Consider the following 25,597-nt stretch of genomic DNA (forward strand, 5'->3'; position numbering starts at 1 on the left):
CACTATGGAAGAATTTTAGTCTGAAGCTCATTAAAACTTTATGGAAAAATATCAGCTCACAGCCCATTGCAATACTAGAGAAGAATTTACCCCCAAGCTCATTGTAACACTAGGGATGAGTTTTAGCTGATATTCAGTATAGCATAATGGAAAGAATTTATTGGAAAAACTCTTAACTTAGGGAAGCATTTTGGCTCAAAGTTGATTATAACAAAGAGGAAGAATTTTAGTGCAAAGTTTGTTATAACACTGGAAAAATTGTAGTCCAAAGCTTATGATAACACTGAGGAAGAATTTTGGTCTAAAGCTTATTATAACACTGAGGAAGAATTTTGGTCCAAAGCATATTATAACATGGAAATAATTTTGGTGCAAAGCTCATTACAACTCAGGAAAAGAATTTTGTTCCAAGATCATTACAACACGGGGACAGTTATGAGCCCAAAACCCATTGTGACACTAGATATGAATTTTAGCCCAAAGCACATTATCATATTTGGAAGAACTTGGACTTCAGAACTCATAATAATACTAGGGAAGAATTTAACCCCTAAGCTTGTTGCAATACTAGGGAAGAATTTTATTAAAAAACTTGTTGTAACAGTAGTGAAGAATTTTAGCCCCCCAAATATAACAACACTAGGAGAGAATTTTAGCCCAAAACTCGTTATAACACTATGGAAGAAATTTAGCCCAGAGCATATTACACACTAGGAAAGAATTTTACCCCTAAGCTCATTATAACACTTACAAAGAAATTTGCCTTAAAGACCATTATATCACTAAGGAAGAATTTTTGCCTCAAGCGTGTGATCTAACATTATTTTTCTTGAGTGTTGCAGCTGGTCTATGAGCTTGGAAAATCATATGTGATTGTTATTATTGGATGATAAATTAAGAAACAGATAAGTTGTTTATGAATTACCATCAGAGATTTTAAAAAACACAAATAGCATGTGCAATGCCAATGGCAAAGTGAAGCTGACATAACACATTTGCAACCATGCTACAAGGAACTGGTCATGTGATAATGTAATGTACACAGTGTTAAACATTCTTAACATAATGTGACAGATTGATTAGTAATTGCAAATTTACATATAGTGAAGGGACTTAAATAAGTTTTACTTAGAAATTTGTAAAACTATTGTACATTCATTGAATAATTGAGACAATTTTCATACTTTATTTTCTGCCCCTAGGAGTTGCATTTGTTGTTGCTGCGTTATCGTGAGGAAGTGATCAAAGCAAAGGTTGGTCAGGAGCACACAGAGGAGACACTGCGCAGTCAAATCATCTTTCTGAAGGATCAGGTTCATGGAGAGCAGCAAGAGAAGACAACTCTTGAGGAAACTCTCTCACAAGAAATTAGCACCCTATTGGACAAACTAGGTATGTATATTGGAGCAGGATGTTATTTATCTAATACTATTTGTAATGATTCAACTAAATTTATGATCGGTGGTGCTTCTATAGTTCATTTGGTAATTACTTTTTGTCTGTTTAGCAGGCCCTGCATCATATTTCATTCATTTTCATTTAATCACATAAGAGTAGATGAATTAAGGCAGAAAAACACCCCAGGTTTGGTGTAAAAAATTCTGGATTCTGTTAGAATTTTCGCTTTATTTATATGATAGTTATTGCCTGTTTTTGATGCAGAATTTGTAGTGAAAGAGCAGATTTCAATGGATGTTCAATAACTTTTGAAAGACTTATGTGATTAATTTTATTCATGTTATATTTCAGATGATATTATCCTTTGGGATTATAATAATGTATGGAAGACAGTATTTGAGTTTATGTTATCTCCAGGAAATGAAATGCATAGAAAATGCCTTTGAGTTAGAAGATATTATCTGGAAAGGACATCCTGATTCTCTCTGACAACTTGACTGCCATCAGTAATCTCAGAAAGCAAGGGGAGCCAAGTCTCCAGTTTTCTGGCTTGTATGGGATTTTCTTAGGTTGTGTCATTCAAGTTTGCCACATTCCATGCAGCTTAATGTCCTAGTGGATTGCTGTACAGAGAGAATCGGTAGACTAACACAGAATATTTAAAATACCCTTAGGTTTTATGCTGAACCTGTACCTGCTGGTTTAAGACTTCTTTTTTGATGAGATGAAATGCCAAGCTCCCAATCATTTGAGCCCAGCCTTAGGATGTGTGGGGCCCAAGGCAGCATGCAGGGCCCAAGGCAGAGAAAGTGACGAGTGGGGCCCCAAGCAAAAAATTGCATTGTGGAATTGATTTACTGAAAGTGTGGGGCCCAAGGCAGTTGCCTCGTTCACCTTGCCCTAGGGCCTTGTGTGCAACTATGTCTTTCTAGTCCCAGATCTGAAAGCTTGGGCAGCCAGTGACTTTTCACTGACTGGAACAGTCATGTTGCATATTTTTCATCCAAAGTCCTCTAATTACTATTGTTCTGACCACTCTGGTAGCCTAAGTGGTTAGTACGCCCGACTCAGAGGTGGGAGATCATGGGTTCAAACCCTGACCAAGTCATACCAAAGACTTACATAAATGGTGCTAGCAACTGCTTTGCTTGGCACTCAGCATTAAGAGGTTAATATTAGGGCTGGTCGGCCAGGTGTCAGAATAATGTGACTGGGTGGGACATGATGGTACATGTCTGTGGCATGATGTCACAGTGCTAGACATCACTATAAACTGCCACAATGCAGGTACCTTAGCAACATAACTGAAAACATTGTTCAAGCTACGTTAAAAATCCAAATCACACACACACATACTAATTGTTCCCCTTAAGTGCTAAAATAATGGATCAATGGCCACCTGAATCAAGTGCCTAAGATTCCTGGGAAATTCCTACTATCTTGTTTGGTGGCTGAAATAAATATGCATCTTTATATTCCATTCCAGCACAGTGATAGTCAACGTGCATGCCTGGATCATAAAAAAAAAAACCCTTACAAAGCAGAAAATTTCTGTTAACATGTATTGGACAGAATTAATTCGGCAAGAAGACCCACTATTTTGAAATCTTATGAATGGAAAATTTTCTCCCAGTGGTGCATGTGAGAAAGCTTGCCAGTAGCTTCTCGTGGGTCGGTGGTTCTTTCCGGGGTTTTCCCGGGTTCTTCCTCCACCATTAATACTGGCCGCCATATATAGCCTATCGCGTGCTGAAAAATGGCGTTAAACCCTACAACAACAACAACAATCTCCCAGTGGTGCAAACAGAGTAACATCTCCGTTGAAACGATTGATATACCAGACATCTAACTTCCTCCAATGACTTCACAATATCAGACATATTTCACTATAATAAAAAGGAGGGCATAGTCCAGACCAGAGACTTCTGTGACCTTCCTGCCAGTAAGTGCTTGTCACAACAAAAGGCCTTATCCATTTGTCCCAAATGAAACCTACCATGGGTTCTGATGTTGTTGAACAAGTCATCCTTTGAACCACTGTATTGAACCTTGCTGATTCATCTTCCATGTGAGACCTGCTGCTAATCATTCCAGCTTCATCAGGTAGATTAAGTGAAAGTTATACCTTATTGATTGACCTAAACTATTTACAGTTGTGTCACAGTGATTTGCTTCTCTCATGCCAGCATATGGTTTCACTGCTAAGAACAGGCTCCCATTCAAAGGAAATCAGTAAATTGTCTTGACATCTCTGTATTCTTTAGACCTTTCTACCCAAGGGTAAGTCGGGGCCCCCGAGTGGCCAAGTTGTCTAAAGCACTGTCTGTTACAGATCACTGCCATCTCACCTCTGTCTGCGTGGGTTCGAGTCCTGGATTTGGCTAACATGGGTATGTGAGAAAGCTTGGCAGTAGCTTCTCGTGGGTCGGTGGTTCTTCTCGGGGTTTTCCAGGGTTCTTCCTCCACCATTAATACTGGCCGCCATGCATAGCCTATCGTATGCTGAAATATGGCGTTAAACCCCACAACAACAACAACTACCCAAGGGTGTCTTCAGAGCCAGTCAGGGCATTGAAACGGTACCTGAATGATACTGAGCCAATAAGAAGCTGCTCAAAGTGGGGGGGGGGTTTGATATTTCCACTCTGGCTCTTTCATCCTTGAGCTTATGGGTTATAAGTTCAAAGTATGAGGAACTAACCAGAGAGCTGATGAATTGCTTATGCTTATTGGCTCATGAGTTGCCACCAGCATATTATTTAAACAAAACTGTTCTCAGCCTGACATCATTCAAGCTATAGAATGAGATCTGAGACAACATTTTCCAGATTTTACCTCAGACCTTTCATCACAAAGAGATTAATTTGATCTGGTGGAACCTATGTTATCAGTGCACTTCCTTGCCAGGTCACTCAGAAGTTTTATAATGATGTAGTTTCCTGTATTTCACTGGATTTGTGCAAGGAACAATTTGTTTTCTCAAGACGACTTCCTGCATGGAACTGTGCTAATCCTAACTGGTAAATGACACAGGTCTCGAAGCAGCTTTGCATTTTTAAGATCAGAGCCAAAGGAGTAAGATACCCTTCCAACAATTACTGGTTCTCTTAATATATTGAATTTGGGTAATTTATTTGAAGAAGAAATTAGTTTTTGGAGTTAAACATATTTCTTCAATAATATTTACTTGACAGTAATACAGCTATTCTCTCCTGAGCCCTCCCTACAGTTACATTACTGAAAGAGCATGCACATCTGCGCCAGTAGTAACTAACAGTAGGATTTGGCACATGACACTCAACGGAGAAACATACTCATCTGACTTCATCTATGCAAGCCGATGGCTTTAAAGTATATTTAAAACAAATTGTAGACATAATTAGCTTTATTAGCTTAAAGGGCTGGATTTGCGAGGTAGTGGATGTTCTTCTGCATGTTACAATTGGGTGAAAATTATTGACAAAACTTACTGTCCTCCAAAATTTTTTTTTTCTTCTTCCAGCTGTTCAAGAGAGCCTTAAATCAGAGTTGGACAGGGAATCAAGTGTGAGGATTGAATGTGAAGCCAAGATAAGAGAGTTGGAACAGACAATAAAGGGGAATACAGCTAAATCTAAACAGCTGATAAGTGCTTTACAGCAACAGCTCGAGGAACAATCCAGTGCCAGGGTAGTTATATTATTAATCATTGTTATAAATACCCTACAGCAACAAGTAGAGGAACATTCCAATGCCTGGGTAGTTAAATTGTTAATCATTGTTATAAATACACTACAGCAACAATAAGAGGAACATTCCAATGCCTGGGTAGTTATATTGTTAATCATCACTACACATGCCCTACAACAACAATTAAAGTACCAGTCCAATGCCTGGGTAGTTATGTTGCTAATCATTACAGCACACACCCCTAGAGCAACAATTGGAGGTCCTGAAACAATCCATTGCTAGGTAGTTGTATTGTAATTATCATTACACATACTCTACAACAGTTAGGAGAACAAGTCAGTGTCAGGTTAGATATATTATTATTTATCTCTATTGTTACAACTCTATGGTCATCAATTAAGTAACAGAAGAAGCCAAACCAATAAAGTTGTGTAAACCTTATCAAATAATTTAATTACTTAAAGTTATGTATGAAAATGTGAGAAGAACTTACAGTATTATGAAGTGAATCCAAAATAATCCTGAAGATTTGTTAAAGTAAAAAAATAATTATTATTTTTCTAAATTTTAGAATTGGAAATTTACTGGTCTGCCAAGAATTGTGACAATGTTAAAATGGCATTGTCCAGAACTCCTTTGAATAATTCACAGTAGTTCCAAAGTAATACTATTGTCCAGTGAGTACATTCTTTTACAGCTGAATAATCCAATCACACATGCAAGTGCAACAAAAAAGATGTCTGCAGTCTTGATGTTACAACAAGAACACAAGAAATAAAAATAAGAAAACTGCCCAGTCCAAACTATTTATATACAGGTGAAAAAGCTAAAACCCATATATTATCACTACTATGCGACAAATAAAAAATGTCCAACATCATAGAAGAACTCAAATGATTTAACATGTCCAATGAGAGTTAACTTAATTTTTCTAAGATAACACCTCACTGACCTGTTCAATGGGAAAAAGGCAGATTCTTGTTAACATAACTTGCTGATAATTTTATTGATTGGATTATTCAGTGGAAATGGAAAGTGCTCATTGGACTATTGTATTATTTTATTAAATTAAAAAATTTAGACAAAATCATGTACCAGGAGTTAAAGAAAATATAGATACACATAACATTATACACACTACAGCAACAGCTTATTGTTATTGTAGTTACATTATTAATCATCATTACAGACACCATACAGTAGCAGCTAGAGGATCAATTCAGTGTTGTGTACACAGTATCAGGGTACACCTCTCCGTCAATAACTTCGGCTTGGATAACTTGTGAACTTCTTTATTACATAGCCATGGGTGGATCACACTTTTTTCTTCTAGAAAATCCCCCAAAATATGGCCCCATTTTGTTGAATGTGAAGAAAATTGCAGTCAAAATTAGTAACTGAAACGTTGATATATCACTTACTTTAATTGTTGAAAACAGTTGTTAAGGCCCATAAATTGGATAAAAAATTATGAAACGTATTTTTTAATAAAGGTTAAATAAGTTTTATCAAGTGACATTTTTGTATTTTATCTTTTAATTTGGTTTCAGTGTAATCAGCATAAATATATTGTGCTCTTTTTTCAAATGTGAAGAGTATCAGTCCACAGTGACAGCGATGCCAGCAAGCAATTCTGTGAGGACCTCATTAAGTACCAACCATCTCTGACTTGCAGAAGTGATGCTTGCATTGCTACAGTAGATTAAAAGTTGACCTGTATTGTATTATCATGTTACTTAAGTCTCTTGGATCAAATCAAGTAAAGGAGAACAAGTTGAAAGCCTTGCAAATCCTACCTTCATAAGAGCTATTGGTTACAGTAGTATTGACTAACTTAACACGAGAACTCTGTTAAATACATGTAACATAATTAAAGTATCTAAAAGTAGTCAATGGTTTATCATACTCATTGGAAAATGTGATTATTGATAGTAAAGTAACCAAGCAAATAGTGTACTAGATGCATGAAAACTTAGTTTTGCAGATAGGGTTCATTATAGAAAAGTGAGTTCCAAAGATTATAGTGAGCTTAAAATTCCCAAAATGGCACTCAGAGGCATGCTCAAGGATGAAGAGAAATTTTGCTATAACTTGCAAAGAAATTACAGCATTAGTATTTCACTAATATAACAGTTATATATACATAAAAAATTGAGTTTCAATTTTGATGTTTTTTTCAAAATAAATATAACTATAACTCTTACATAAAGAATCTTGTTTTATTCTGAATTTACAATAATGTAGAATGTATCCAAAATTACATGTAAAAAGTGGTGACATAATCACAATGCTTTCCTGGTACATGTGATGTGATTGGATGTATTTAAAGGTAATTTATACAGGAAGGAGAAGAACTTGTGTGAAAAAGTTTTTTAAATGACAGTGCAATTAATAAATGAGTATCCAACCATTTACACTCCCCCCACTTCTCACTGTCAATGTCCATCCCTTTCATAATTTTTCCCTAGGTAACCTGAGCCATTGCTTAGGCTATAGACTGTTTTTGTTACTACATGGTGAGTTGCATTACACACAAGGGGCTGTAATTTCATGGGTTAATATATATATATATATATATATATATATATATATATATATATATCACTAGAACAGTTGTTATATACTACATTTAGGTCACAGCATTCAAGTTAAGAGGAACATGTACATCTGTTTTAGATTTTGTTTCTGCCTTTGATGGGTGAACCTTGGTGCACTGAAGTTTTTCATTTTCTAGGCATGTCACAGACCTCAGTCAAGGTCATATCTTTAAGATTAGGTGTGTGCATGTGATATGTATTTTTAATGTAGCTTTAACAATTTTTCAGTCATATCGTTACTATGTCTGCAGTGTGGCAGTTTATAGTGATGTCTAGCATTGGGGCATCATGATGCAAACATGTAGCATCATGTCCCACCCAGGGACATTATACTGACACCAGGCCAACCAGTCCTAACACTAACCTCTTAATGCTGAGCTCCAAGTGAGGCAGCTTTTAGTACCAGTTTTATAAGTCTTTATTTTGACTCAGATGGGGATTGAACCCACCACCTTCCACATCTGAGATGGATGCTCTAACCACCAGGCCACCGCAGCAGTCTCAGACCTGCCGACTGTTACAATTTTGCCATAAGTCTAACGAAAATTACCCTTAAAATACTGACTTACGACATGCTAGCAAAAACTATGGAAAAATGATCCTTGCCAAAAAATCCTGATAATTGGTTCATCCGTGTTTCATTTGGATCTGTGTTTCATTTTTGACTTAGTGAAATTAGTCAGGGAACCAGACTAATGGTATAGTAGCACCCCAGACGCTTTAAACTGCACCTGTTTGTTCATGTGAAGCATCTGCATGATCATACTGTTGATATATAATTTTTAAATATGGCGTCCAGAAAGCTGTGCATGTTTAAGACAAAAGAGAAAATAAGTTTCTAGAAAAGTGTTAATAATCAACAAGAATAAAAAGGAGTATTCAGATTCTTGTGAGAAAAAGCAACAAGCCGTTGAGCTACATAGGGTTTGGAACTAGAGTTTGGGCAACTCTGTTAGTGGTAAATAAAGTCTGTGCGTACTTTACAAACTTTTCAGCTGAACATAATGTTTATCGTCGGTGCATCAAATTTTTAATTACGTTTTCCAGCTTTACAGTAGCAGTTATTGCTATTTTGCTACACCTTACTGAAAACTGGTCAATCTTACGGAACAAAATCAACTGCCTTGCTGAGACAGAGTCGTTAGGGTTGGCAGGTCTGCAGTCTTTTAGATCAAGTTTACTGTTCCTGTTTTTCTTTTAGTCTGAGCCATTATTCTTGTGGTCTTTGAGACGGAGCCATGCTATTTGGTTTGCTCTTGATGTCTGTCTATAGCCTGACATCTTTTTGTGACAGTGGTCATAGTCGAGTTCAGTGATTTACTGTTTTGTTGACCTCGCCTTAATAGGCAGTGGGACAAAAATTCAGAGAATGTGTCTCTTGGATGGGAGTAATATCAGGTAATTACCAGTGGTTACTTTTCTGCATTTAGACTCTTCTGGAGACTGATAACCAAATCTTGAAAGCCAAGATACAGTCCTTACAGGTTGATCTGGAGAACAGTGAAGCAGTCCAGCGAGACTTTGTCAAACTCTCACAATCCCTACAGGTAACTTTCTAGTCCATCCAGCTACATGTCTTCTCTCTACCTCATAACATCATCAGTGCCTCTTATGTAAATAGACATTGTTTTGGTGATGTAAAAGGGGCCTTGTAAGAGTGATGGCTTGCCAGTAGTGGTGGTGTGTTAGAATGGTGAAAATGCCATATATACACACTTATAAGTTGATGACCCAGATATGCAATTGCATAATGCATTAGCAGATCTTTGTCTATGAACTTTGTTAGGAATAATGAGTAGAATGAGTAGCATAGACCTTTATCTGCTTGTGCATTATGCAATAGCAGATCAGGGTCAATATTCAACTTACAAGTGAGTATACTTGGTACATAGCTACAGCATTGACCAAGGTGGCCTCATTTAAGGGAGTGGCCGCTTAACATGGGTCTTCGTAAGCTAGTAAAATTTAGAGGTTAACTACTTATGATATTTAATGATACAGAGTGAACATGTTTATGAAAAAATACAATTTTGGATAAATTTTGGAAAATAAAAGTTTTGTAAGTCATGTGTATGTATGTATTATGTATCTGTCAGTGTAGTATTATATCTTGTAGTAGAATTGCAATTAATATTACCTCGTGGAAGTAAAAGAGGAATAAAAGAAGTAGTGGCAACAACTATTTTCTTTCAGAACTTAAACTGCCTGACAAATCAGTAAAATTTAGAACAAATTTTTAGGAAAGCATCGTAACGGAAATTCTCACCAAGTTAGACAGTTATTCTTCATGAAGACCCTTTGTAGTAATTATATTGACTTTATTTCTTTGCAACTAAGGAATGACAGAAATTTCTTTTCATGACTGTGACTTTATTTTTCTTTTTTCCCAACAGTTTTTATATTTTTGGTACCTGCACATGTAATTGAAAACCTTGTAAGCACTGTTTAAGCAAATATTACTTGAGGTGGGCAAATGAAATTGGTATGCTTAATTGCATAAATGTGTAGTTGACCTGATCAGATTTTCAGGTCCCCATTGTTATAAAGTTTATTCATGTATAAGTAGATGTTCAGTACTGAGTAACGTTTCTTACATTCCTATATTTGTATGGTTGTTTTTGAAGGTGTAGAACACTGGTGAAGGATGTCTCTTACCTTTCATCACATGATGTTGTCTTTCAGCACTTGATCTTCTACTGTGATAATAGCACACACAGATTCCCTGACTTACATTATCACCACAGCTTTTTTATACAATAAGTGAAAATAAACATCAAGTTGCAAAAACATCCGAAAACATGCAGTTGTTGAAGTTAAGTGTCCCACCAACAGGACAATATGCACTGATCAATGATACCATTGTCACAGACTATGTAGTCCACTTTTGAACAGAAAATGCCTTTGTTTTTATCATTTTTAATATTAAATTAATTTTCTCAGTATTTTTTATTTAGAAAAACCAATTCTATGATCCAAGTTCAACTGAGAACTGTCATTATTTTTTTTACTGTCTTATGAAATCATACAGTTTGCAGATTTTGGGGTCAGTTAAATAGGTGTGAACATTTGCAAATATTCAGGTATGTCACCAGCTCTGTCACAGTGTTATGTAATACTTATTACATTCAGTTATAACAAATTAGGACATATTTTTCAGATGTAGATATGTGAAAGTATTACCTTTATTACATGAGGGTATAACCTTGTGACATTTATTACATGACATTACATTAAATCCTGAATGGTATTTCTGAACTTATAGTTTGTTACAGGAGGTTATGTCAGATTATTAAAAGTGGTTATATCATATAATATGTATTGCAGGAGATTATGACAAATTGTGACAGGACATGCATTAGGTTATAACAAGGTTTAACATGATATTTATAAGATAAGAAGATAAGAATTCTTTATTTCAGACTACATAGTCCTTACATCTAAATTAAAATATAGATATAAGTAAAACACTGTAATAAACATAAAAGAATATATATATATATCATCTGTACAAGTATAAAGATACATCTACACAATTAGCTGTTCCCTGCATTGTTAAGAATGAAATTAAGTGGCATGTTTAAAGAGTATATTGTTCCATCTGCAAATAATATGAGAATTTGAATGAATGTCATAGTTCCAAAGAGATTTCAATATACATTTCTTACTACTAGATATTCTTGTCATCATTGAGAATACATACTTTCTCATTACTTCATCAAAACTGAATACATTATAATTTGCAAACATGTTGGAGGCCCTGTTAATCTTGGAAGACCTAACAGAAAATGAAGACTATTATTATAACCAATAACTAGTTTTCTTTTCATACATTCACTAAAGTTTGTCCACAAAGGAGCACAATACACAGTGCAGCAATAAGATTTGAATAATCTAATTTTGATATTCAGTGAACAGTTCTTAAATTTACTTAGAAGCATGTTTGTTCGAGTACACAAAAATCGGTAATGTCTCATCATATCTTCAATATCTGACCGATTAGATTTCAAAACATGACCCAAATACATATAACTGTTATTACAGGAGGTTATTTCCGACGTATTATATGAAATTATTTCATATAGTAACATATTTATTACATGAGGCTAAGTCACAATGTAACATGGTATTATTACAGGAAGTCATGATATTTGTTATAGGAGGTTATAACATTGTGGCGTTTTTATTACATGAGATCATGTCAGTGTGCTGTATGATATTTATTACAAAAGGTTATGCATCATTCTAGATTCAGTTGGAGAAGTTACGACAAGCAGAAACAGAAGTCAGATGGCAGTATGAAGAGGATGTGGATGAGTGCAACACTTGTAAGCAACAGTTCACAGTTACACGGAGGAAGGTAAGAGAAAGCCATGCTTCATACTAGTTTTAATGTGTCATAATGTTATTTGTAACCTAATTCTAACTCTTGGTATTGAACTCTTGCATTTCTGATCCCCAAGACTATGCAAACTGTTGTCCTAAAAAACTGATATGGTTAGAGTGTTAGGACTTTGGTGAATATGATGACGTGGTTGCTGTCATATTAGCTGAGAGTACATCGGAATTGTGTGTTGTACAGTTGTTGATTTGTGGTTAGTATCAGAGTAACATGACATTATCAGTCATTAAGGTAGAGTTGATTTATATGCAGATATGTGACAGAGGTCAGAAAATATGAGACTACAAATCTTTTTACAAAATCAGAGTAGAATATTTGTTTTGAGCTAGGTTTTTGATTAAAACTAACTCTCCTTAGATGATAGAAAACCAGTTGTTCATGGCACCTTGGTTAAAATTGTGTGTTCTATTTCCCCCATTAGCTTTTTATCATTGTATTGCGTAGCAACTGTGAACAGCACATCACTGTCACATAGCAAATGGTAAAACTTAAAAGTAGGCCACACATGCAATCTACTTAGATCAGACAGTGAATAGATGCAGTTCTTTTTTCATGAATTGATTTTCAGAATTTCTTCAAAACTTTTAACTCACTCAGCTGTCTGAGGTCAAGTCTGTTAGCTGTACATTTGTTCATACCAAGACTGTACCTAACTGTATCACAGTTTGCACCAAAATAAACCAGAAATTATAAGCTTTGCTGTTCTGCCCCTATATTCACAAAGATTCTCAACTTGAGGTCACATGCAAAGTCTGTCATTGTTTCTGTCATAACATTGGGATTGTTTGATTCACATTTAATTAACAGTTCATGTTTACTAAAATTCCTAATTTTAATACATCTACACTTTTAAACCTTTTAGTGTGTGATGCATTTTGTTCGGTCTCAATTGTAAAAGTTTGATTTTGAAGGAAGCACACGCATGTTAAGGAGTTAAAAGGCCTGGGACCTGGAACACCATCAGTTTTTGTATAGATGGTTTCCTGTCCCCATTAATTCTAGTACTTCATTGCATGTGTAGTGGACATAATCTTTTGGAATGACATAGATGATAGAAATATTGTGTACTGCAAAAAAGGAAATTCTAAATTAAACATTTTGCATGATTTATTAGATGCATTTTATTTTTCTTCTTGCAGCACCATTGCCGGCATTGCGGAAAAATATTTTGTTCAGACTGTATATCAAAGACTGTGAATAGTGGATCAAATTTAAGACCAGCTAAAGTTTGTGATGTGTGCCATACAATTCTAGTCAAAGATGCTACACCGTACTTCAGTTCAGAACCTCCCAATACTTCAGACTGAGGTGCTTGTTGATTTAGTTTTTCTTCATTAACTGTAATGTCTTTGACAGTTTATTTGTACAAGGATGCAGTAATATTCATTGAAATACATACTTTTGTTTCTTAATCCATCTACTTTTGCTGTGTTATAAATGAGATGCAGTAAACAGTGGAAATCTTATATAAAGAGCTTGAGGAAAAATCAGCATTCCTCAGGCTTAGGTGACAGACCTAGTCAGAATTAATTTTTAGCTGCATTGACAGAGAAAAGGACAATGTAACTATGCAGATATCGTCTGGTGGGAAATGCACGTTTTTCTCTTTCTAAATTTCTGGCAGCCTGTACTTGATATAAAAAGTGTATACAATGTGCCTAATATACTGTAAGTCGAGTCCAACTATAGACCTCTCAGACCCAGGTCTGCCACTGCATAATGCACAATCAGATCTGGGTCTGTGAAGTTTCTTAGGAGTAATCAGTAGAAGAAACAAAGAGACACTGATCTGCCATCACTTAATGTGCCAACAGTACATTTTGTTAGGAGTGATTCGTAGAAGGAACAACATTGACCCTGATCTGCTGATGTTTTTTGTGATATATCAGGGTCTGTGTTGTTTGCAGTTTGAATTGACTTGTGAGTATAAACTGTACACATGCCCTAGCAGGGTCAGTAGAACAATGTTTTTTTTATACAAATGTGCATTCATTGTCCTGAATGGCCACTAGGAAAATGAAAAGGAATTGATTACAAAAGAAAGGGTGTGTCACTGTCGTTGAGGATGAAAATCTCAATTCTTTTAAAGGAAAAGAACATATTTGAATTCCAAGGGAAGAGATTTTTGTGATAACAATTGTAATGGACTGAAATTCAGGAAGACAAAAAGTGTGATCCAGTAATGACTCTTATGATATAATTTGCATTAACGTTAGTATTTATTTAGTGAAGATGTAGTTTTGGTTCATTGCAGAGTGAATGTTGTGGTTCAACACTTGGGTTTCATATCAAACAACTTGCAGAGATAGTTATTTTGATTACTTGCTACAGGTAGCTTTTAAAAGAGAGTTCAGTTAACATTATCCTTTGTAAAGATAGTTGTGTTTAATTGCCTTCCACTTTTGGCTGTTAAGAGATTTCTTTGGTTAAATACATATTTAACGATGTGGCTATATACGTGGTTTCATTTCTATTAATGTTAATTAAGTACAAAAGAACTGTCAGATAGCAAGGTACCTGTGTCTGTAATAGAGATTATAGTTGGTTTTGTGCAGAGTGAACTAAGTAGATTTATACTTGAGTCTTATTTTTATTAACATTAATTAAGTGCAGGGATAATTGTGTTAGATTGTTAGCTAGTTATGGTTGCTAAAAGAGATTTCTATGCATCTTAGTCATTGAAACATTTCAGGGCAAAATGAATGACGCCGCCATAACAATTTGCTGCCAGTTTTTGTTTCTTAGGTTAGGATCTACAAGATGTGATAATCGATGTAACACCTGCACTGTGAGCTTATAAACTGTCATTTTAGTAAATTTCATTTTGTTACAGCTCATCATTATAAATTCAAATTAATGTTATAAACGTAGCCACCATCTTGTGTATGTACATAATAGGAGAGTTATCTGCTCTCATCTGTGTTGAAAATTCTATACTTAGTGTCATCTGATCTCTTTATATGCATACTGAACATTGTTAAGATATACAAAAATGATTTTAAAATACTTTTAAGAGAGATGGTTTAATAATAAATAATAAATCTATTTGATAAGTATAAAAAAAGAAGAAGAAAAAAGAAAATAAACTTCACGTACTTTAACCTATCTTACAAAAGATCTTTGCAGTGATAAAAAAATGATGTTTTGCAATATTTTTTATGTATGCAGTATTGCAATACATTTCACATAGAGACAGTTATCATTATAGATACAGAGATTCATTGGGACCCAGAGGGCCGAGTGGTCTTAAGCGTTCACTGTTACGGATCATTGCCATCTCACCTCTGTCTGCGTGGGTTCAAGTCTCCAGCTCGACCAATGTGGGTATGTTAGAAAGCTTGTCTGTAGCTTCTTATGGGTCATTGGTTCTTTCCAGTGTTTTCCAGAGTTCTTCCTCCACCATCAAGACTGGCCACCATGTATAGCCTATCTTGTGCAGGAAAATGGCATTAAACAACATTACAACAACAACAGAGATTCAGCATTGCTGGCCATACCCAATTCTACAAGATGCATGCTGTTTAAAATAGATAATTTTGACCATGTGCAAGTATAACATTGAATACAGTTGTGTTATTTAAAATCAATGAATGCAGACAATTTTGACTTGAAACAAGAAGACAGTATGTGTTTTTCTCTCACATTGCTGGATTAACACTCAACAGTTGTAAAACTTCCATGTTAAGAACAGTGTGACTTTCACAAACTTTGTTTTGAGTGTATGTCACACCTTGATTATCACTATTTATTGGCATTATAACGAAAGTATGCGCTCCTTAATTTTATTTACAATTGGTTTGATTGTAATAATAAATGTACACAATTTTTCTTATTTAAACACATACTTAAGTACTGTGGAAAGAGTTTGAATACAAATTTTATCTTCAGGCATGACTGATTTCCTCCAATAAACATTTCCTCTGAGCAAATTATAACTTGTGGATAGTTTTTATATTGGCTGATTACAGACATGATTTTTCTCTGTTTTAAAGCAAAATTCTGATTTTCTCTTAGCTTGAATCCGATTTTCTTGATATATTCCGTTTTCTTATATTATCTCCTTTCTGGTTTTTAAAATAATGGTGTGTTCTGTCCCTTTCCGCAACGACCCTTGTAACCTATTCATTCCATATATTAGTAGTTAGCCCATGACTCTCGTAAAGAGTAGTCTGTTTGGTCAAAAGTTTAAATTCATCCAATGAATCTTTGTGTGATGGAAACTGATGGCAATGGAAAGAAATGCAGCAAAAGAAATGTCATCCTGAGTTGTTGAAAGAGACCATGACACGAGAAGTTTAGATAAAGGTTTAAGAAAACGTATGGAAATGGGACTGGCTGGAGCAAAAAGTTAATGGAAATTGCAGCTCAGAAGGCATCAGGAAAAAGTGCAGTTAATTCCTATAAGAATAAAGATTTCTTGCACGAGAGAACAGATGAAGCTCTCTGTCAGAATATGTGCACTGCATGTCACCAATACAAGCACCAACTTAGAAAAAGGCTCTTATTGAGAAAGAACAAAGCCGCAAAAAGAGCTCCACTTGAGTATCAACAGGTTGTGGCCATTGGAGAAAAAGACAAGTGAATGTATGGGATTATTTGTATATAGTTGATGTACTTGGGTGTTTATTTTACAGATTTGTTATGAAAAGGGAGAAGTATAATATATTTGTTGCAAAAATTGAGAAATTATTGTGACTTAATTACAATGTGGACACTGACATAAACATGAAATATCTTAAGCACCAATATTATTGGAGAACAAATTCATGTGACAATAAATATTGTGAAATTATTCAAGTCAAGTTGAAATTTTTTTGTAAGTTTGTTAGTTTTTCAAATGATTATTTTGTTATATATTATGATCATAAGTGCACATGGAGCAATTTTTTTATGATTGTAAAATGAATTTTTGGATCTGGGGCACTGCCTCTCGAGACCTCGTTGGGGGAGCACACCCAAAACCCCCCTTTCAAATTTTCAGCTTTTTGCGGGGGAATACCAAAATCATGTCTGTGATTAGCATAATTAGTTGTACCTGTCTTTAGTCCAGGCATGTGTAATGCAATTTTTCATTGCTAAAAAGGACTTTTGTGTACCCTGACATGTCCACTACGTCATCTTGTTATACATAATTGTACAATCTGATTGTGAGGTTGGAGAGAAAACTGGAAAATTCAGTTATCCATAAGTTTTATCTGGATCTTAGATTTGGCCTCATGAGCTGCTTTGTGAAGAATTGTTTGCTGTTTGCATGGTGGTTAATTGATAATGTTATCATATGTCACCATTGTGATGCGTCATTATTAGATTCTGTATGACTCCAGTGTGATGTATCTTTATTAGATTCTGTATGACTCCGGTGTGATGTATCTTTATCAGATTCTGTGTGATGACAGTGTGATGTATCTTTATCAGATTCTGTGTGATGACAGTGTGATGTATCTTTATCAGATTCTGTGTGATGACAGTGTGATGTATCTTTATCAGATTCTGTGTGATGACAGTGTGATGTATCTTTATCAGATTCTGTGTGATGACAGTGTGATGTATCTTTATCAGATTCTGTGTGATGACAGTGTGATGTATCTTTATCAGATTCTGTGTGATGACAGTGTGATGTATCTTTATCAGATTCTGTGTGATGACAGTGTGATGTATCTTTATCAGATTTTGTGTGATGACAGTGTGATGTATCTTTATCAGATTCTGTGTGATGACAGTGTGATGTATCTTTATCAGATTCTGTGTGATGACAGTGTGATGTATCTTTATCAGATTCTGTGTGATGACAGTGTGATGTATCTTTATCAGATTCTGTGTGATGACAGTGTGATGTATCTTTATCAGATTCTGTGTGATGACAGTGTGATGTATCTTTATCAGATTCTATGTGGCAACAATGTTTGCCATAATAAGCTGTCAGCAGCATTATTACATTAAAGTCAATACATGTTGGATATAAATAACTATAATTTACAGGCATTTATCAATGGGAAAAAATAGAATTTTCTTCATGTTGTGCTGAACTTTGTGTATCCTATTTCATACATATGAAATAGCACAGAACTTTATTCATCCTATCTCATGCATGTGATGTAGTGCTGAACCTTTTTGCATCTAACGCATGTAAAAAATGCTAAACTTTGCTTTACCCATCTCACACATGTGAACAAGTACCAAATTTTGTTTTTCTTATCTCACACATGTGAAGTAGTGCTGAACTTTGTTTATACATACCTTCTAACATGTGATAATTCTATTTAAATCTGGTTTGTAATCATAATCAGCCCTTTTCTTCTACAGCATAATTTTTAAGTGTTGAACTTAAGCTTACACTGACTCAATTATATTAATATGAAACAATTTTTAATGAATTAACATATATGTAATGTAAAATTGCAGTGTTAAATGATGAAAACATTTTCTTAAGTCGATATTGCTTTTGCAAGATAATACCATTCAGTCATGTTGATATAAGCAGAAAAAAACAAGTATAAATGGAGGATATTTTATTTTAATACATTAATATTGCATAAAATTTATTGTTTGGTATATCCGGTTAGTACAAAAGAAAAGAAAATATTATTTTTACTATATACTAGACTTGCTCCAAAATCAGAACTTGAACATTAAATTTACTCTACAGTATGACACCCAACCCCCTTTTTTAAATTCACCTCATTTTCACGGGCAGATTATATAAATATCAATGACTTAATAGAGCTGCAAGATTGGTATGACTTAATCTGTAGCTGTAAATTATGATTTAGACGCTTTGTGAACTATTTGATCATATGTGATCACAAAGTAAGTCTTTAGAAATGCATCACCAGCTTTATCTTTGTTGTCAAAGAAGTAAAGGGAAACAACTTTATTGTGATATGAATGGCATCAAGTCAGATTTCTTCTGAAAAATATAATTACCAAATCTGAAAGGTAATGCTGTTTCTATTTATTTGTTCTAGCACATAAAGTGCTCATTTGTGTTGCTGCAAATATAACTTCTGTAGCAGGGCCTGAAATTTTCAATTCTGACTCCCTGATCAAGGACCAGTAGGAACCTGCACTGTTCATGTCCACTTAAGCTAAGAACTGGTCCAGCAGCTAAGTCTGACATGTGAATATTTACAACAGTGCATTAACATTAGCAAATGACTGGAAAAAATAACAAAATTAATGAAAACTACAATTTATTGTTTATGCAATCATATAAATATTTTACCAACTTTGATAGTTAAAATTTTGAACTCATGGGATTGTGCCTTCTACTGGTGGATTCGCTTTGAATGTCAATGCTGTAGTTAATTAAACATTAAAATATTAAAGTTATCATAAAATATCGAACACCTTAATAAAATAATTCAAATTTACCATTCAAAGCTCATTCAGCAAAAAAGATAGGAAAAACCCATAAAATCAATCAGAAGCCTTAATGGTAAACATTCATTCAGCAGATCACCAGAGTTTCATATCACCTTTGTTACTCAGTTTTAGATATTTTTTACTTCTTTGTTATCAAAATATCTAATATCAGATGTGAAAGGTCAGAGAAAACTCAGACTGCCTGACAGATTGCTGAACCTCTGATGAACTTGGCCTTGACCCACTGAGTGTATTTATCAAATGCTGTACTTGCTCAGACAAAAGCAGTCAGTGGACACTGGTCTTTTCAGGACAGAAATCAACTAGTTCTGGTCCCTCTGACGTAGTAAATAACTGGTTATGCATTCAGCCTTGTAAATGTTGATGCTTGAGAGGTGTACGTTTATTTACTATAAATAACCTTTCTGGTTCAAGTAATTTACTCTTTGCTTGTTTCTCGTGCTATCAGTGTGTCAGTAATAAAATTGGATGTGCCTTTGAATAAGGTGCCAGAACAAAATGCTGACTCTATATTTGCTGTACATGATGAAAGATAAATGACCTCTTGTCATTGTACTCAACTCACGGCCAAACCATTTTCTAGTAATCTTTTGAAGTTCAAATATGTTTATTTTGTCATAATTGACATCCTTTTTGGATCTGAGTTTCTAATGCCCTATGGTACAACATGTCTTGTGACAGTCAAATTATCTGGTTGATTCTTGCCTTTTGCCAGAGAATCCATACTTAAACAAACTATTAGCATCTAAAACATATGGTAATCTCATCCTGTTGATGCTTAGTTTTAGCTATGGTGTAGAAGAGACTAGTGTTTGACCAAGTTTAGACTGGTAGTCTGCATATTGTGTACTAAATTTGTAGATTTCTAGTGATATTTTACAACACCAGCTGCTCACTATGGCTCAACTTCCGCTTGCATTGATGCACTTTTATGACTCTTTTCAGATTCTTTAAGGATTAAAAAGCATGTTTTCTTTAATTTATTGGAACAAATAAGAAATGTTAATGGTCTGATGGGCTAGTGCTATTTACATGTGATTGGTCACCGTAATTTTCAGGCCCAGTGTTGGCACACAAAATGAAGAGTCCCATGGCATGATAGGAAATCATATATTTTCATGTGAAATTATAAGGATTTATATCAGTGGGAGAAAAATGATATCGACACATAGGTAATACTACTTTTATTGCTAGAGAGGCAGTATCAAAGAACTTTTTTCCCCCATTCAGGAAATATAGGTGCCATTTTATGTCATTTCTTCTGGTGATTGTTTTTCTCTCTTTCTCTCTCTTGATCCTTCCAGATCAGGAGGTACAGATCTTAAAAAGAAGCAAGCATAGATCCTTAGTTTACGCTTATGCAGTCGGTGCAGTAATGTGAAGAATGCCTAAAAAAGGAACTTCAAGAAGCAAAAGTAGACTTCATGTATTATATAATTAGATTTCTACATGTATTATTTAATTAGATTTCTACATGAATCATGGAAACTGACAGTGACTGAACTATGACGTGTTACTATGTGTCACCCATACCTGTAATACTTTACAACAAACGGTACACATTTTTGAGAAAAAAAAATAACATTGGTGCAGAATTGAGAGGTCCTCTATCTTTTTCACATGTGAAAATATGGGAATGAAGAAAAATGTGGAAGTTATTTTGCCAATATATTTCTATATTAAACATTTAAGTAGATCATATTTTGTTTTATTGAACAAAGTCTGTGAAAATTTATTTATTATTTGCAATTTATCACATAATCTTCAATGGCATCTTCCAATGTAGGTCTATGAAAAAGCTGCTAGTAACTTCCTTTGGTTTGGTAGTTCTTGCTGGGGTTTTCCCAGATTCTTCCTCCACTATTTATACTGAACATAATATATTGCCTATCTTGTGCTGGGAAATGGTGTTATGCCCCAAAAGAACATCATATATAAAATTATTTGATAATCCGTCATAATACTGTACAGTGCATCGTAGCAACATTACTTAGTAATGAAAAGCCATTAATGTTATATGATAGATAGTCTTGTAATCCATTAATTTGTCATAAAATGTTTTGGAACCTGTCCAGTAATGCAATGTGCCACTCATTGCAACTTATATAATTTTGTTTAACATGTTTAATAGGTTTTATGTGAAATAAACATTTGTAAGGTTCTATGTTTATCATGCAGTCACTTCACAGATTCTGGGAATCTGATTTCCAAGAGATAGAGCTATTTTATTTTGTAACTGTCATTTCATTTGAAATAGAAGTATCTGCCTTTTTTTCACAGGTATTTATTTAGTACCAAGTTTATCCTTTTGCTGTTCATGCTTTCAGTAAAGAAAAGCTGATGAAAGGTAATTGATTTTTTCTTTACAAATATTTGTTTGCACTTCCTGATCAGTCTCTTAAGCAATAAAGAGAAGAAAAGACTTAAAACATGTTTAATTAAGATTACATGCATTTAGTGGGATGTTGGTATTGGCTTCTGATCATCGCAAAGAAGAACGAGCTCAGTATCTCACAAGTTATGTTATCACTTTAATCAAGTTCAGCGTAGCATAAAACCTGAACCCTCCAAATCATCAGTAATCTCAATACTTTGATACATTTATTTATTACTATAGACAAGTTTCTTGTAGCAAATCATTTTAGATTCTTGTAAAGACAAGAATAGCTAGTTGTTTGATTGTTTGCTGATGAAAAACATAATTGATATGCTTATCAAGTGGAAAAAATTGACAAAATACAGGAAATATCTCCCAGCAGAGCAATTTTATTAATGAGATGATGAATGTAAATATATAATTTGGTAAGTGTATCTACAGAGTCATAAAGTGGATGGCAAAAAGTTTTCAATTTCATCTACTAAAATTCAGTTACATTGGTCTCTCTCTGATAAGACTACCCTCGTTTGCATTGAAACATGTCCTCATTAGAGGAAAACTCTTTTGTCAGAAGGACACAGTGGTAATTCTTTACAAACATTTCTGATTCCAGTAATATGAGTTTCCTTCCAAAACTGGAGAGGCATATGTTCATGCCCAATTACACCAGTGAATCCCTTGATGAAATTCATTATATGCTGTGTCATATTTTGTTCACTGGCAAATTTATTAATTTTACATGGGGAGGCAACTCACTTGTCTTGCCCATTGCTTAATCATCAAATGGGACGTGGACCAGGTGACAAGAGCTGATAAAATTAACATATATAATACATAATGATATTCATTGTGGAATCACTCTAGAAATTATTCATGTACAATCACCACAATACTATAATCATTTTGCCCAAACAATCTTATAATCTGATTGAATTCCATTGAATTGTTCTCTAGTTTTGTTTACATGCACACATACAGACCAGAGTGGTTGTAGGAGCCAGTCCAAAGTGCTGTTTGGAATAAATATCAGCATGCATATATTTTGCAGCATTCTTTCAATGATTTCAGTTTATTTTCTACTGTATTACATATTTTCATTCCTTTTTATTACAAGTGCTTAACATCTTTTGTGTGTATTCAGTTGTTGATATTCATCTAGCCATGAATGTCAATCTCTCCATTTGTTCATCTAAATCCCATAGTGGTACTAATTATTGCATTTGTAATTTTGTTGTATCTGTAAATCTTGTTTCAATAAATCATTCTACAAACATTGAATTTTCCTGAATCATGCATGAGAATTTATTATCATTGTTCATTTGGATGTGATAACTTTGTAATGCTATAAGTGTTTACTAGTTGTTTGGTTTACCATTAAAGTTGAATTACTAATAGTGTTTGATGTACATTCTTCGCAATTCTTCATATGTAAATGCTACTTTTTGATTGATTTCATAGAAATCTACAAGTATGATCGCTAGTGCACCAGGTTGTACACAGAGTTCATGGCTAGAATGTGCATCTCTTAGAAGAGCTAAATTGAAATAGTAAACTTGAACGTTTCCAAACTTTACATCCTCTTTTATAAAGCCAAGATAGCAGACTTTTTCTGTGACATTGTAAGATGGTAGTGGAGGTAGAGGTAAAAGAGGTTCAAAATTAGGAAATATTTCTTGATACTTTTATCAAATTTTTGTGATAGGCATGTGGATTAAACCCTGGTAATTAAATCAGTTGTATCTTTTTCCAGCTTGTCAATCCATGTTTATGTGTATTATTTAATATTGTCAAAATTGTATTCTTGGAAAACATAAATCTCATAGTCTCATGCAAATAGAATTTATCTTTGTTATAGAAATGTTTTGTTTCCATATTAATGCTACTTTATCTGTTATGTTGATGTTTTTTTTGTTACTTTCTGAATTTTATTTAAATTTAATTATGGATGCGTTGCTCATCACATATATGGCTGAGAATTATATTTATGTTAACTGTACAGTAAAAGATCAGGGAGAGACCTGGAATTTTCTTTTCTTTCTAAATTTGTTTAAAAGCATTTATTACAGTGGAGTTGTGTAAACTTAAGATCTTGATCTTTTCACTTGAAGTGAAAGAGTTGGGATCATTGCACGACACACACGATTGATTTAGTCTTTATCTGGTTCAATGATAGAAGGTATGTTTTACAAAAACACTCCAAATGCATGCTATTAAAGTGCTGAAAACATATTTTTAGCTTGTTGAATTTACATTCTGCACCACAAGATTTTCCATATATATTTCGACATGCACTCACATGTCTTTGTGTGGAAACATGGGCACAGCGAACTAGTTCACCTGTACTATGAATTATCTGACATGTGCCCAGCTAACTCAGTTGGCTCTTACTAAGAATCATCGGACAACATGGAAACAACTAACCCAGCTGACCCATGCTAAGTGTCAGCTAACAACATAGACATAACTAACCCAGTTAACTCTTGCTATGAGTGAGTTGACCCTTACTAAGAATCATTGGACAACACACAATTAGCACTGTTGCCCTTACTAAGAATCATCGGACAGCATGGGCACAACTCACCCAGCTGAACTTTACTTTGAATCATATGACAACATAGAAGTGTTTTGTATCAGTTGTGCTGTCAGTGATCCGATGCCTGCATTGGGCTAAATCAGTTTTCATAGCCAAGCAAAACTTCTAAACAGTATGCACACACACATATGCACACACACACACACACACACCTGTTTAGGTCTTTGGTGGAGGAATAAATTGTGATGATGATCATTCAGTCAATGAAAATCTTTGTAATTTTCAGCTAATTGGTACATTAGGTCATGTGAGAGCATGGTTTAGTTCTGTGTCCGTCATCAGGTATGTTTCTATAAATATTTGCTGAAGTTATTTGCAAAAACTCCTCTTCCATTTCCAGTCAGATCAGTCAGGTAGCATTCTGGTATAATCTTTCTTTTCAAGTTTGTTCAAATTAGGTTTATGCACCATTAAATGTGGTTTCAAATTAAAAAATACCCAAACTTGCAACTTCTTTATAAAAAGAACTTAAGACCAATTATAACAAACTTTAATAGAGTTCTGTGACATCAAAGTATTTTAATTTATACAGTTGATGTTGTTCTGCTATTGCTGCTGTTCACCGGCAAAGATTTCTTACCAGTATATTAAGTAGACTGTTCAAATCCTATACACAAGCCTACTTTGTAAATAGTTTACATTGTGAGCATACTTTTCAAGTTAGTAATCCATTCAATTAATGCTGTAAATAACAACCATCGTAGGGGATTTGTCAAGTTGGTTTTTAGATGAATGTTGATTGAATGACTTGCTATTGGACCAGCAACAATACTCAAAATGCACACTACTCAAACATTGCTAGACAAGTCAGATTTGGTAGTAGATTCAGAAATGACGACTTGACCAATCAGACTTACGAAAGATTTGTAGAAAAAATTAAAACTTCCTGTTTCAATCAAACTAAAAATAACATGCAGAGATGTGTTTTCTTGAGCAGAGTAGTGTCAGACAGTAAAGGTAATAGATCTAACTGAAATAATTTGAAATCGTTTGCACATCAAAAATAATAACAAAATAACAAGTGAGATGAACAAAGGAGATAAATCTTAAGTGTTTTGATTATGATATTATGAGTTACTTGCCAGAGTGAAAGTTAAAATATTGGTACAACATACGCATATTTACCTACACTGTGACGATAATCAGTGGTACAGGACGTGCTTTATATACAAATCACTAAC

At 34.4% G+C, this 25,597-nt stretch overlaps 1 protein-coding gene across 3 annotated transcripts in view; it reads left to right on the top strand.

Moving 5' to 3' along the window:
- LOC149776799 (rab GTPase-binding effector protein 1-like) overlaps positions 1–24,052 on the top strand; it is an 82,235-nt gene extending 58,183 nt beyond the window's left edge. The window contains exons 18-23 of one of the 3 annotated variants that reach the window (XM_089941494.1): positions 1,203–1,392; positions 4,901–5,067; positions 9,095–9,211; positions 11,911–12,021; positions 13,203–13,371; positions 15,272–24,052. In XM_089941494.1, coding sequence (XP_089797620.1) covers positions 1,203–1,392; positions 4,901–5,067; positions 9,095–9,211; positions 11,911–12,021; positions 13,203–13,370 — 753 coding nt within the window. In that variant the 3' untranslated portion in view covers position 13,371; positions 15,272–24,052. Of the gene's footprint in view, positions 1–1,202; positions 1,393–4,900; positions 5,068–9,094; positions 9,212–11,910; positions 12,022–13,202 lie in introns of all 3 variants that reach the window. The other 2 variants (XM_089941495.1, XM_089941496.1) reach the window with 2 other exon arrangements.
- The last annotated feature ends 1,545 nt before the right edge of the window (positions 24,053–25,597 follow it).

Source organism: Sinohyriopsis cumingii, chromosome 18, assembly GCF_028554795.1.
Source record: "Sinohyriopsis cumingii isolate HCF-2022 chromosome 18, ASM2855479v2, whole genome shotgun sequence".
Classification (NCBI taxonomy): Eukaryota; Metazoa; Mollusca; class Bivalvia; order Unionida; family Unionidae; genus Sinohyriopsis; species Sinohyriopsis cumingii.